Source organism: Carlito syrichta, unplaced genomic scaffold (assembly GCF_000164805.1).
Source record: "Carlito syrichta isolate Samal-C Ts95f unplaced genomic scaffold, Tarsius_syrichta-2.0.1 Scaffold302555, whole genome shotgun sequence".
NCBI lineage: Eukaryota > Metazoa > Chordata > Mammalia > Primates > Tarsiidae > Carlito > Carlito syrichta.
This window is the reverse complement of record NW_007246651.1, coordinates 16,007-31,634: the sequence shown is the minus strand read 5'-3', so window position 1 is coordinate 31,634 and position 15,628 is coordinate 16,007. Positions and strand designations below refer to the sequence as shown.

The 15,628-nt window shown below is 40.2% G+C and overlaps 1 protein-coding gene across 1 annotated transcript in view; it reads right to left on the bottom strand.

The window, feature by feature from the left end:
* The window catches only part of KIAA1549 (KIAA1549 ortholog), a gene marked incomplete at its 5' end in the record, with an annotated part of 41,956 nt that overhangs the window by 14,033 nt on the left and 12,295 nt on the right, over positions 1 to 15,628 (bottom strand). The window contains one exon of the mRNA XM_021711745.1: positions 3,869 to 3,915. Coding sequence (XP_021567420.1) covers positions 3,869 to 3,915 — 47 coding nt within the window. The remainder of the gene's footprint in view (positions 1 to 3,868; positions 3,916 to 15,628) is intronic.

Sequence of the window (15,628 nt, the reverse complement as noted above, 5' to 3'; positions counted from 1 at the left end):
TATAGGTGTGAACCACTGCGCCAGACCTCTTTTACTATTTTTTAGAAGAGTTTGTATAACACTGGCATTTCTTCCTCTTTCAATGTTTGGCAGAATTCACTGTTGAAGCCACTTGGGCCTAGAGTTTTCTTTGTGGGAAGAATTTTAATTATGATTCCGATTTTTTTTTTTTGAGTTGGAGTCTCGCTCTGTCGCCCAGACTAGAGTACAGTGGTTGCTCCCGGCCACCACAGCCTCGACCTGCTGGGCTCCGGAGATCCTTCCGCCTCAACCTTTCAAGTAGTAGGAATTACAGGTGCGCGCTACCACGCCTGGCTAATTTTTTGATTTACTGTAGAGATGAGGTCTCGCCAAGTTGCCCAGGCGGGTCTCGAACCTGGGGGCTCAGGCAATCCACTCACCTCAGCCTCCCAAGGCAAGGGACTACAGGCTGAGCCACCAAGCCCGGCTGATTCCGATTTTTTAAATAGTTATATGATTATTCAGATTTTCTCTTTCTAGGAATTTTTCATTTCTCTTTTTCTGAGAAAGGGTTTTGCTATGTATTCCATAGCAACTGCTAAATTCAAGCAATTCACCAGTTTCAGTCTCCTGAATAGCGGGATTATAGGTGCACGCCACCATGCCTGGCTCCAAGTTTATTAACAGAAATATGTTCATAAAGTCTTCTTTTTAATATTTGTAAGATATGTATTAATGTGTCCTTTTCATTTTTCTTATGATAATTTGTTACCTAGATTATTTGATCAAGCTTGCCAGAGGTTATTAGTCTTCAGAGAACTAACTTTTGGTTTTATTGATTCTCTCTAATATGGTATTTGCTTTCTATTTCATTAATTTAAATTCTTATTTTTATTTATTTAAATTTTTTTCAGTGGAAATCTCACTCTGTTGCTCCGGCTGGAGTGCAGTGGCACGATCATGGCCACCGTAGCCTCAACTTGCTGCCTCAGCCTTTCGAGTAGCTGGGACTACAGGCATGTGCCAACTAAATGTCCAGCTAATTTTTTGATTTATTGTAGAGACGAGGTCTTGCCAAGTTGCCCAGGCAGGTCTTGAACTCCTAGGCTCAGGCAATCCTCTCGCCTCAATTTCCTGAGTGCTGGGATTACAGGTATGAGCCACCATGCCTGGCGTATTATTTTTATTGTTCACTTCCTTCTACTTCCTTTAAGCTTAATTGGATCTCCTTTTTTTATATCTTGAGATGGATGCTTAGATCACTGATTTTTAACCATTTTTCTTTAGAGATAATATGCATTTAAGGCAACAAATTCTCCCCCAACATTGCTCTATCTGCATCCCACAACTTTTGATATATTGCATTCGCATTTTAGGGTACGCTTTAATTTCCATTGCAATTTCTTCAGTGTACCATGAGTTATTTAGAAGAGTACTGATTAAATTGCAAACATGTAAGGATTTTCCAGTTATTGTTTGTTACTGGTTTCTCACTTAATTTTACTAGGATTAGCAAATATATTCTGAGTGATTTTACTTCTTTGAAATTTGTTACAATTTGTTATGGCCCAGCATATGGTAAATTTTTAAAATGTATTTTATTATTTATTTATTTATTTTTGTGCTTGTTTGTTTATTTATTTATTTTTGAGTCAGTCTCTCACTCTGTCACCAAGGCTGGAGTGTAGTGGCATACTCACAGTCACTGCAGCTTCCACCTCCTGGGCTCAGGTGATCCTTCCTCCTCAGCCCTCCAAGTAGCTTGAACTACAGGCATGTGCCATTATACCTGGCTAATTTTTCGATTTATTGTAGAGACAAGGTCTTGCCATGTTGCCCAGGCTAGTCTTGAACCTGTGGGCTCAGGCAATCTTCTTGCCTCCTCCTCCCAAAGTGCTGGAATTACAGGCATGAGCCACCATGCTCTGTTTTAAAAGAAGGCATATTTTAGCTATTGAGTCTATTGTTCTACATATGTCAATTAGGTCAAGTTGGTTAATAATGTTGCTCAAATCTTCTATATTCTTTCTGTATCTTTATATATATATATATATATATATATATATATTTTTTTTTTTTTTTGCTTTGGAGTCTCACTGTTGCCCAGACTGGAGTGCGGTGGCCGCTCCCAGCCACCGCAGCCTCGACCTGCTGGGCTCCGGCGCTCCTTCTGTCTCAGGCTTCCAAGTAGCTGGAACTGCAGGTACATGCTACCACACCCGGCTAATTTTTTTGATTTACTGTAGAGATGAGGTCTCGCCTGCCCAGGCAGGTCTCGAACCCGCGGGCTCAGGCAGTCCACTCACCTCAGCCTCCCAAAGGCGTGGGATTACAGGCTGAGCCACCAAGCCCAGCTGTATCTTTATATTTTTGATGTGTTTCTCATAAGCCAAAAATAGCTTTTAAAAATCCAACGTAACAACCTTTGTCTTTTAAGTGGAATATTTAGGTATTAACACTTAATGAAATCATTTATATATCTGACTCTAGATTTCTATCACTTTTCTTGCTTTCTGTATGTCCTGCAAATTCTATGCTCTTCTTTCTGCCATTTCCTATCTTCTTTTGGATATTTTTAAATTATTTTATTCTTCCTTCTTATCTTCTATCTATGCACTCTTTCAGAATTTTTTAAGTGAGTGATCGTAAAAACTATCAAAATCCTTCACTTATTACAGTCTAACACAAATTAGTTCTTTATACCTTTCTGGACAATGAAACTTAACTTCATATTAAGCATATTGAGTATAATTATTTTATTTATTTATTTATTATTTTTGAGTTGGAGTCTCACCCTGTCGCCCAGGCTGGAGTGCAGTAGCACGCTCATGGCCACTGCAGCCTCCTCCTGCTGGGCTCAGGCATCCCTCCACCTCAGCCTTTCAAATAGCTGGTACTACAGGCACACACTACTACGCCCAGCTAATTTTCTGATTTAGTGTAGAGATGAGGTCTTGCCAGGCTGGTCACAAACCCCTGGATTCAGGCAATCCTCTCACCTCTGCCTCCCAGTGCTGAGATTATAGGCATGAGCTACTGCATCCAACCTAATGTAATTATTTTTAAATCTGTATATGATAACTCCAATATCTGAATCCCCCAAAGTTCTGCTTTTATTGTCTAATACTCTTGATTTTTTTAACTTGTATTTTCTTTTCTTCTCATATGCCCGTGTGTGTGTGTGTGTGTGTTTGTGTGTGTGTGTGTGTGTGTGTGTGTATGTGAGAGAGTGAGAGAGAGAGAGAGTGAGAGAGAGAGTGAGAGAGATGTACTGTAGCAATAATGTAAGGTCCAGAGTGATATTACCTTCTTCTAAAGGGAATTATATTTGCTGTTCCCAAGCAGCCAGCCCTGACCAACTTTCGAAGATGAGCTTTAGTTCCTGCAGATGCTGGCTGTAATTCACTCTTACTCCTAGGATATGACCTCTAAGGGTTCAAACTCAAAACTTTTGGTATTTACCTGAGTCGCCCCTCCTTGTGAACCCATGAGACTGTCAAAAGCTTTGCCTGGGTCCTCATCCTCTCTGCAGTCTTTTCTGGAATCAGTAGATGTTCCTGAGAGGAAAGTGGCCCCCAAGGCAGGCCTCAGTTCTCTGGGGTCTCTGTATTTTGGCCCCATACTGCTACACTGTCCTGTTAGCTCTCTGGGTTTTTGCTATTTGTTTTAATTTTTATACTTTATCAGCTGTTCCAGTTGTCCTCAGCAGAAGACTTGGTCCAAATTACCTAGTCTATTCTTACTGGAAGCTGAACTTAAATTGAAACATCCCTTCCTCTTCTAGTTAGATCAAGGGAATATCCAGCACAGAGTTTTGTGTCTGCTCATATTAGCTAAAACAAGTTTGCAAAATGTTAAAAACCAGCCTGTGAGAAAGTGATAATATATTTCCTTCTGAAAATCTTACCTTGGCAACGGGCCTGACGGGGTAGTCATTCCATAGTCTTCATATCTCTGGAAGAAATTCAAGGGAACATGAAGATTAATAGTCAATACTTATTATAAAGTGACAACAGAAAACTTATAAATTTAGGTAGCAGGATCAGCTTTCAAGAGAATTATTTTCTCATTAAAACTTCACATGCTACTGGGGCTCTCTGCCTTCAAGTAATACTACAAGTTTCAGTTTGGGGAACTGGGCTGCTAGGCTTTAGAAAACACAACCGATTTCTAGTTCTTTCCTTCCTTTGTATAATGTAACTAAAGAGATGAATAATTGGCAGGCTTTCTGTGCCTGCTCTTCACTATAGGTCTCATATCTTCTGTGACAAGGCAGGCCTCAGTGGCCACACTTGGTACAGGTGACTTTACCCACATGAGCCACAACAGATCCAGCAGGTACCCAAGCAACAATTCAGGTACCTTGAGCAACTAAGCTATCAAATCCCACACCATGTTGTAGGATGTTATAAAAAGAGAAAAAAACAAAACAAAAAACCCCCCAGAAACTAGAGAGGGCCTATAAGATGAAGGTGGCATCTTCCATTTCTGACTATTTTCTGATTCCAAAGAGACCCAGCTAGCCTTTCTGTCCTTAGGTTCCATAAGGTGCCCCCTCTCCTTCAATCAACTCATTTACGTGAACTAATCTGAACCAACCAAGTGCTCTCTGAATAAAACAATATGCCACACGACTTAAAGAAACGTATATCTAGGAAATATGCTGCATTTCTCATACAGTCAACATATTCTAACCCTAAAATACATGAGACTCTTATTTCAGCATTTCTTTTCAATAACTAGCTGTGAATCATTATTTTGGAATCAGGTATTTCAGCGGAACAGCGACTTTGGATGGAGTCTGCCCAGCTGTGGTCAGCTGAAGCCCATGGCTTGACTATGATCAGGAGCTCCAAGACAGGAGCTGAATTGGCCTTGCTTCTGGAGCTGCTCTAACATGACATCTTTTTTTTTTGCGTACTAGTATTTACTGAATGAGTCTTTGTGTTAAGCGCTGCATGAGTATCAACTCAGGCCCACAATAGCACTTAAAGGTGCTCTCTATCTCTCTTTTATGGATGAAACCAACTCACAAAGTTAGATGATTTCCTTCCAATGAGTCTTTTGGACTCCCAAGACCATGCTCTTCATCAATCCACTGCACTGCACAGAGCTCCCCAAACTAGCCTTTACCCTGCAAATGAATCTCTATTTTGTAGGGGGAAAGGAGAGGCTCTGGAGTCAGATAGACGCGTCAAGCGATTCAATGTCCCTGGGCCCATTTCTTTAAGCCAAAAGGACACAGTGATCTCTATATTTATGGAGCTCTGAGTGGGTTCTTAAATATGAAGCTGAGGTCAGACTACTTTGCCTTCTGACCTGCTGTGCTTCCCTGCCCTTGGCAAAAAGAGAGATTAGGACCTTGTGGAATCCCCAACTGAGGCAAATAAGCTTAAGGGGATTATGGAAGAGAGGAGGAAGAGAAGGAAAAGAAGCTTCACTTCTTTTTCCAACAGGAAAATCTGAGACCAGAGAGAGATTATTCACAGTGGCCCTTGTGTTTTCAGCACAGTGTGGATTTTTTAAAAGATTCATATGCAAAATGTTTTTAAAAGTGAAGGCTTACTAGTCTATCAAGATCTCAGGAGGCCTAAGTGAAATACTAAAGAAAAACAATGAAAAATAGCTGTCCACTGGTTATCTGTTCTATTATTCTGCTATTAGGATTTAAACTCTATCATTGTCAGAAAAAGGAAGTTATGTTTCTTAAGACTGCATGCCCTAATAAAAGGTTTTGTTTCGTTGTTCGATTGTTTGTTTTAAATTGTAGGCAGAATTTCTGTGATTCTGTTACAGGATAGGTCACATCTATATAAAAATTGGGGGGTAAACTGAATTTGAAGGTTTCAATCAGCTATGTCAATAAAAATCCCATTTTAATGCATCCCTTCTTTCTAATCAGTATAAAACACAGGCCAAGAAAGTGAAAAAGGCAAGTCAATGGCCGGTGGAGTCTGGGACAGGCCTGAGGTAAAACAACCATACAGTAAGGTCTGTTTGTAAAATGCCTTAGCTCAGGCGTCCAGGCTTGCTGCTTAGAGGACTATTCCAGAGAGAGCTTAACTTTACTCAGGGAAGCAGAAATTCCACCTCGGAAGTGGCCGGACTCACTGGTGCATAGCTAATACCCTTACCCTGGCAAAAAGGAGCAAGAATGTCAACAGATTGTAAATAACGGCTCATGTGGCCACTGAAGCACCTTGAAATCCACATTCCTGTGGCTTTTGCTATAGTCAGAAGCAGCAAATAAAGGGTGACCAGGTTCCTCCTGGCAACAGTAACTTTAAGACCAATTTATAAACCTGTTAAAATTATATTAGAGATGCACAGAGATAGCCGGTGATTCTGGTTTCCACTAGATGAAATTGCTACCATTCTCATCAAAGTACATCAGGGTAACATGTGAGAAAACCACTGAATGAGATGAAATGTCCATGGTGACAAAACCACCGAATAACAATGTTTACAAAAAATCTTACTATAGATTTAAATTCATGGTCAAGATGGTGGATTAAGTTATTAACATAAAATTTCTAATCCCAAGCATCTATAAACAATGAACAAAGACGAGAAATAATAACACAAATCTGTCCACACTTCCTACTAAAAATTTATCAGCAGAAACCAAACAAATAAAGGAGCAGAATCATGCTATACACTGATAAAAGTGGTGGCCAAGGGGGGAAAAAAATTCTGGCAGCATGATATGGCTCCTACCCCTGACACCAGAATATGAAGAATTACATTCCCCCATTTAGAGAGAGCTGACTGCAGGGTTCACTGGCAGTCAGTGGGTGAAGGGGCAGGGATCAAGGACAAGCCTGGGAGGAGAGAGAAGTAACAATTAGAGACCAGCAGTGAACAAGCACAGGTCAGAAAATGCGATGAGACTTTCCCCTTGGAAAACTCAAGTCCAAGCTAAGCGGTTTTTTTTTTTTTTTTTTGGTGGGTGCCCCTCCTCATTCCAAGTCCTCTGTCATCCTGAGGATGCATTTCAGGGGTCAGCCCTTAGCAAGCTGGTCTACTCAACACCAATACACCACACTTTACTTGTCAGCACCAGAATGGCTGTATCCTGACAACCTAAGTTAAAGACCAGAGACAGAGAGACAATTAGGAAGCCGTTGCAATATGCTTGGTGAGAAATGATGGTGGCTCCTAGTGTAATGCAGTGGGTGGATTTGAGAAAATCAACAAAGCTCTGGCTCATTTATTTATTTTAATTATTTATCTTGTTATTTATTTTATTTTATTTTTTGAGTTGGGAGTCTCACTCTGACTCCCACTGGGCTGGAGTACAGTGGCATGCTCATGGCTCACCAGCAGCCGTGACCTCCTGGACTCAGGTGATCTTCCCACCTCAGCCTTCTGAGTAGCTGAGACTGTAGGCAAGTGCCACTCTATCCGGCTACTTTTTATAAAATAAAAAAATTTAAAGGTTTTTAACAAAAGAACTATCAGGAAAAGGAACCCTGTCCTTCCCAGCCCCAGTCAATTTTAAAAACACGGACCTTCACCCACAACTTTTCTTTTAAAGCGTGAAATAGCCTAGGGCCAGGGCCTCAACTGAGGCAGGGACACCCCGGGGTGAGTTTCTCTGGGGCTTTTTGTTTTGTTGGTTGTTTTTTTCTCCTCGCTGGGGCTGTGGAAGGGTGGGGGGTTTACAGTCCTGCTCCCTCACACTGCACTGTCTCTCTGCCCCAGGGACAGAGGGGTCTTCCCAACCCCACCCCAATTTTCAGTGATTTTTTGTGTGAGAATATTAATATAAAAAAATAAAAGCAGAAAATAAACTTTTGTAGAGACAAGGTCTCACTATGTTACCAGGTTGGTCTCAAAATCCTGGGCTCAAGCAATCCTCCTGCCTTGGCCTCCTAAAGTACTGGGATTACAGGTGTAAGCCACTACACTTGGTCTTATTATTTATTTTAGAGATTGTTTTTAGAGAGTATTTTTTTAGGGTCTTGCTCTGCTGCACTCCAGGCTGGAGTGCAGTGTCACAATCAGCTCACTGCAGCCCCAAACTCCTGGGCTCAAGTTATCCTCCTGTCTTAGCTCTTGAGTGGCTAAAACTACAGGTAACTGCCACCATGTATGGCTAGTTTTTAAAATTTTTATCTTTTGTGGAGACAGGGTCTTGCTATGTTGCTCAGGTTGGTTTTGAACTTCTGGCCTCAAGCAATCGTCCCACCTCAGACTCCTAAAGTGCTGGGATTATAGGCATGAGTCACCATGCTTAGCCTGTTTCAGCATGTTTATTTTTATTTTTTTAATTTTTGAGTTGGAGTCTCACTCTGTCGCCCAGACTGGAGTGCAGTGGCCGCTCGCGGCCACCACAGCCTCGACCTGCTGGGCTCTGGCAATCCTTCCGCCTCAGCCTTCCAAGTAGCCGGAACTACAGGCGCGCGCTACCACACCCGGCTAATTTTTGATTTATTGTAGAGATGAGGTCTTGTCAAATTGCCCAGGCAGGTCTCGAACCCGCAGGCTCAGATAATCCATCAGCATGTTTAAATGACCCGACTTTCTAAGCCGTTCCTTTTCAGTATATAGTCTATTATCACTTCAACCGCATCCTCTCATCTGCACATCTCTTGCCAGCTGTCCTTTCATCACATTTGCCTGACAAAGCCCTAGTAAACCCCACTGCCGATACCTGAGTACCTGAATTTGTGACACTAGAATGTCCTGACAGTCAATCTCAACAAGGTCCTCAAGGCTAAGAAATTCTTCCTGGTCCCTAGTCTGTTTTTCCTCATTCTCCACAATAGGTCTTTCAAATCTTGACTCCTCCTCCAACCTCCCGCCCTGCTGCATTCCTCCCCTCTGTCTCCATAGATGACTCGCCTTCTCAGCTGTAAGAATAGAAGCTATGAGATGGCTAGCACTCTGACCTCCTGCCACCCAGCAACAAACCTGCTTTTATCTGTGCCCAATCTTTCTTCCCCCTCTCCTATGAAACTGGAAGAAATATATCCCACCATTTCTCAAGACAGTTCCTCCACTGACACTCTGGGTCCACAGCATCTCCATTCTGTACCATCAAACTTCTTCCACACTGGCCTGGCTCAGCGCCATCAGCAATTAAACGTGTCAAAGCTCAAGTGATCCTCCTGCCTCAGTCTCCCAAGTAGCTAAAATTACAGGTGCATGCAGTACATTTGGTGTGGATGGTCTCAAATCCACCCACTGCATTACCCTAGCTAGAGTCACCAACTCTCTCACCACGAGCGTTACCACAGCTTCCTAATTGTTTCCCTGCCTCTGACAATCATTCTCCAGCCTGAAATGGGACTCATCTTTCAAAGAGGCATACCTAACTGTGTCTACTCAAAACCCTTCCACGTGCAGCCACTGCCCTCAGGATGCAGTGTTGGCTCTGTGAACACCAGCTTTTTGCTTTCCTCTCCTGCCTCACATCTCACCACATTTACTGCCCACTCTGTCAGCCGGAACTAATTTCATTGCTTAGAACATACCGTGATAGTTAATGTTATGTATCAACTTGACCAGGCACATCTGTGAAGGTGTTTCCAGAATTAGAATGTGAATCAATGGAGTGAGTACAGTCGACGGCCCTCCCCAAGTCAGTGGGCACCAACCCACCTGTTGGGGGCTTGAACAAGAAAAAGGCAAAGGAAGGTTGACTTTGTGCTGCCTAACTGTTTGAGTTGGGGCATTAACCTTCTCCTGCCCTTGAAGCTCTGGATTCTCAAGATTTCAGATTCAGACTAGAATCCTGCTCTTAGGCCTTTGAACTATCCCACTGGCTTCCCTGGGTCTCTAGCTTTCACACAGCAGATCATGGGACTTCTCAGCTTCCATAATTACATGAGCCAATTCCTCAAAATAAATCAGTCTCTCTCTTTCTCTCCCCCCATCCGCCCAACCACACACATACGCTACTCGTTCTTTCCTCTAGGGAACCCTAACTAATAGACATACGGTGAACATTTTGAAGAGAAAACTAAGTTTTATTGAGACATAACTGACATAAAATAAACTGCACATACTTAATACAATTTCCTAAGTTTTGACGTATGTCTATACCTGCAGACCATCACTACAATGGAGATAGTGAACACACCCATCATCCCCGAAGTTTATCGGTGCCCCTTTCCAATCCCTCCATCCCATAGCTCCTTCCACCCCCACACAACTGTTTGTTTTCTGTCACTACAGATTTGTTTGTATTTTCTAGAATTGTATATAAGTGGAATCGCCCAGCGTATATTCTTTGGTCTGGTTTCTTTTACTCAGTGTAATTATTTTGAGATCCAACCATGTTTTTGTGTGCATCAACAATTCATTCCTTTTTATTACTGAGTAGAATTCGATTATATGGACACACATTTGTTTAGTCATTCACCTCTAGATGAGTATTTGGGCTGTTTCCAGTTTGGATCTATTACATATAAACTTCCTGGGTAAATGCTTATGGAGAGAATAGCTGGTTCGCATGGTAGGTATATGATTAAACTTTGACTCCCAATCTGTTTGTCAAAGTGGTTGTGCTATTTTACGTTCCCACCAGCCGTTAATGAGAGTTCCAGTTGTTCACGTCTTTGTCAACATTCGGAGTGGATGGTCTTTTGAATTTTAAACACTTTAATCAGTGTGTAGCAGTATCTCCTTGTGATTTACTTTGCATTTCCCTAACGACTAACAAACAATGTTGCACATTTTTTCATCTGCTTACTTTGTATATTCATTTGTTTATTATCTGCATATCTTCTTCAGTGAAGTATTTACTGGGTTGTTTGTATAATTTGAACCTTATAAAGTTTTTGAGATTAGCTTTATGGTTCAGAACACGGTCTGTCTTGGTAAATGCTTCATGTACTAATGAAAGGATGTATATTCTGCTCTTGTTGGGTGGAGTGCTCTGCATGTGTCAATTATTTCAAGTTGGTGGTGTGTTCAAGTCTTCTCTATCTTACTGATTTTTCTATATACCTGTTCTATCGATTATTGAGAGAAAAGTGTTGAAATCTCCAATTATAATTTTAGGTTTATTTCTACACGTAGTTTTATCAGTTTTTGCTTCATGTATTTTGAAGGTCTATTACTAGGCATATAAACATTTATGATTTTGATGGCTTCCTGATGACCTGATTGCTTTATTATGATGAAATGATCTTCTTAATCTTTAATAATATTCCTTTAATATTAGATCTATTTTGGCTAATGTTAATATACTCACTCCAGCTTCTTATGGTTAGTGTTAGTATGACCTATATTTCTTCACTTTTCCTTTAATCTATTTGTATCTTTTTTTTTTTTTGAGTTGGAGTCTCACTCCGTCGCCCAGGCTGGAGTGCAGTGGCATGCTCATGGCCACCCCAGCGTCAACCCACTGGGCTCAGGCAATCCTCCCACCTCAGTCTTCTAAGCAACCAGAACTACAGGCATGCGCTACCACACCTGGCTAATTTTTACATTTATTGTAGAGATAAGGTCTCGCCAAGTTGCCCAGGCTGATCTCGAACCCGTGGGGTCAGGCAATCCTCTTGTCTCAGCCTCCCAAAGTGCTGGGATTACAGGCTTGAGCCACCACATCTGGCCTATTTGTACCTTTATATTTAATGTGGGTGTTGTATAAGTTGCATATAGTTGGATTTTGCTTTTAATCCAGTCTGACAAGCTCCATCCTTTAATAGGGATGTTTAGACCATTTACATTTGATTATTGAAAGGGCTAGATTTAAATCAACCATCTTACAGTCTGTTTTCTATTTTTCCCATCTGTTCTTTGTTCATTTTCTCCTCTTTTTCTGCCTTTTTGGTATTATTTTTAATGATTTCAATTTGACTCCTTTGCTAGGTTTAATGATTTCATTTGACTCCTTTGTTAGGCTTAGTAGATAGGTTACTTTAGGATTTATATTACCCATTTTTCACTTAACACAGTCTATCATTAAGTGCTATTATTCCACTTCATGTATGGTATAAGAACATCAAGAGAGCAAACTTCAATTTCTCCCCTCTTGACCTTTGTGCTACTGTTTTCAAGCATCTTACTTCTACATACGTCATAAACCCCACAATATGCTGTTATTACTTTTGCTTTACACAGTTATTTTTTTAAAAAACTTTAAATAATGAAGAGAATTTTAAAATAACTACCCACATATGTACATTCCCAGTGCTTTTTATTCTCTTACTTAGATCAAGATCTTCATCTGATAGCACTTTACTTCTGCCTGAAGCACTTTCTGTAACAGTTCTTATAATACAGGTCTGCTAGCATTGCATTCTTTCCGCTTTTATATGTCTGTAAACGTTTTTATTTCACCTTAGTTGTTAAAAGATATTTTTGCTAGATACAGAAATCTAGGCTGACCTCTGTTTCTTTTTAGTTCTTTGAAGAGTTGTCCACTATCTTCTGGGCAATGAAAATTCTGCTGTCATCCTTATCTTTGTTCCACTGCATGTAATGTGTCCTTGTTCTCTGTCTGTTTTTAAGATCTTCATACTTTTTTTAATGCTATTTGATTATGATGTTTCTTGGTATAGTTTTTTTCATGTTTCTTGTACATGGGGTTCATAAAGTTTTGCGGATCCAAGAATTTATAGTTTCCACCAAATTTGGAAAAAAATTTAGCCATTATTTATTCTTAAAAAATAAATTATATTGTGCTGATGCAGTGGCTCACGCCTGTAATCCCAGCACTCTGGGAAGCACAGGCGAGAGGGTTGCCTGAGCCCAGGAGTTCAGGATCAGCCTGGGCAACTTGGTGAGACCTCATCTCTACAATAAACAAAAAATAATTAGGTGGGCGTGGTGGTGTGCACCTACCACAAGTTCCAACTACTTGAAAGGCTGAGATGGAAGGATCGCCTGAGCCCAGCAGGATGAGGCTGTGGTGGCCATGAATATGCCACTGCACTCCATCCTGGATGACAGAGTGAGACTCCAACTCAAAAAAAAAAATTGTATTGTGTATATATGACGTTTACAACATGATGCTATGGGATATATATAGACAGTAAGATGGTTATTAATAGTAAAGCAAATTAACATATCTATCATCTCAAATACTTTTGTAACATTAGCAACTAAAATTTACTTATTTAACAAAAATTCCCAATACACAACAATTGTACTAACTATAGTCCTTATGTGGTATATTAGAACTCTAGACATGTTCATCCTACATATCCACTACTTTGTATCTTTAACCTGCATCTCCCCATTTCCTCCTCCCTCCCACCTCTGGTAACCATTATTTTCTCTATCTTTGTATATTTGACCTTTTTAAAAAAAATCAGATTCCATATATATGTGAGATCATGCAATATTTTTCTTTCTGTGTCTGGCTCATTCCACTTAGCACAGTGTCCTCTAGGTCCATCCTCTAAGCAAATGGCAGAATCTCCTTTTTTAAGGCTAAATAATATTCCATTGTATATATACACTTTCTTTATTTATTGCTCTGCTGATAGACACTTAGGTTGTTTCACATCTTGGCTTTTATGAATAATGCTGCAACGAACATGGGAGTACAGATATCTTTACAAGACGGTGATTTCATCTCCTTTGAGTATATACCTAGAAAAGAGATTGGTAGGTCATATGATAGTTCTACTTTTAATTTTTTTAGGAATCTCTGTAGTGTTTTCTATAATAACTGTGCCAATGTACATTTCCACTAAGAGTATACTGTTACAGGGAGTGTGCTAGGGTTCCCTTTTCCCCACACCCTCACCAACATTTGTTACCTCTTATCTTTTTGACAAAAGTCATTCTAGGTGATCTCTCACAGAGACTTTAATTTGCACTTCTCTGAAAAATAGTGACTTTGAGCACCCTTTTACACACCTGTTGGCCTTATTTATGTACTTCTTGGGAAAATATCTGTTCAGGTTCTTTGCCCATCTTAAAATTGGATTATTGTTTTTCTGCTATTGAATTGTAAGAGTATTTCTTCAATGCATTTTGGATATTAACCTCTATCAGAGGCCAGGCACAGTGGCTCATACCTGTAATCCCAGAACTTTGGAAGGATAAGGTGGGAGGATTGCTTGAGCCCAGAAGTTCAAGACTAGCCTAAGTAACGTAGCAAGACCTCGTCTCTACAAAAAATTTTAAAAATTAGCAGGGTGTGGTGGTGTGTGCCTGTAGTCTCAGTCATTCAAGAGGCAGAGGCAGGAGGATCACTTTAGTCCACATGTTTGAGGCTGCATTGAGCCATGATCATGCCACTACACTCCAGTCTGGGTGACAGAAATTAGACTTAAAACAAAACAACAGCTCGCTCGGTCTCTCTTTCTCTCTCTCTGTTGCCCTCTCCCTCTCTGCAGCTCTCTCCCCGCCTCTCTCCCACTTCCTCTCTCTCTCTCTCCCCACAGCCCCTTTCCCTTTTTCCCTTGTAACCGCCGCTTTAATAAATCTCTTGGCCTTAAAAAAAACAAAAACAAAAACAAAAACAACCCCTGTCAGATATTGTTGATTGTTCCTTTGCTGTACAGAACTTTTTGGTTTGATATAGTCCCATTTATTTACTTTTGCCTTTGTAGCCTGAGCTTTTGATGTGATACTCAAAAAACAAAAAACTTCGCCAAGATCAATATTAAGGAGCTTTCCCCATATGTTCTCTTCTAGAAGTTTTATGATTCCAATTCTTATATGTAGGACTTTTTATCCATTTTGAGTTGATTTCAATGTATGGTGTGAGAGTCTAATTTCATTGTTTTGCATATGGAAGTTCAGTTTTCCCAGCACCATTTATTGAAGAAACTATCTTTTCCCCATCACATTCTCTTTGTGACTTTTGTCAAAAATTAGTTGACCATATACGTGTGGATTTATTTCTGGGGTCTCTATTCTGTTCAATTGGTCTGTGCTTCTAGTTTTATGTCAATATTATACTGTTTTTATTACTACAGCCCACTCATCTTTTCTTCTGCAATATGTAATCTGCCATTAATCTCATTCAGTATATTTTTTCCCTCTCAGACACTGTAGCTTTCCTAAGTTTGATTTAATATCTTCAATACCTCTAATTAACACATGCAATCTTCCCTCTAGCTTCTTGAATATATGGTACTCCAATATAATAATTATTTTACTCTCTTGTCTACTAATGCCATCTTCTGTGTCACTTTCCTGCATCTCTGCTTGTCTATTTAGTTTTGATTTTATGTCAGACATTATTAATTTTACCTTATCAGATGCTGTTTTTATGTTTCTATAAATATTCTTGAGCTTTGTTTGGGTTCATGCTTTATGTTTTTGTGTTAGGTAGAATCAGAGTAGCTTTCTTTTTAAAAAATTTTTTTATTTTAAAGATGTGGGGTACAATTCAAGGTTAGGTATACAAATGTTCATTATGCAGGTACCCTTGTTGATGAGGTGTGCTCCCCTTCCCAGTAGAATCCTGCTACTGCCAATCTCACCCCTCTCCCAGTAATTTCCCACTACTGACAATCCTTTTCTAATAATACTATGATGGCTGTTCAAGGTCCACTTATGAGTGAGAACATGTGATACTCAGTTCTTTGTTTCTGTGATAGAGCACTCAGTATTATAGACTCTGAGTCCATCTAAGTTGCTGTGAAGTTCATAATTTTATCCTTCTTTATGGCTGCGTAATATTCCATAGTGTATATATACCACATTTTAAAATATCCAGTCCTCTTTCGACGGACAGCACGGTTGGTTCCAT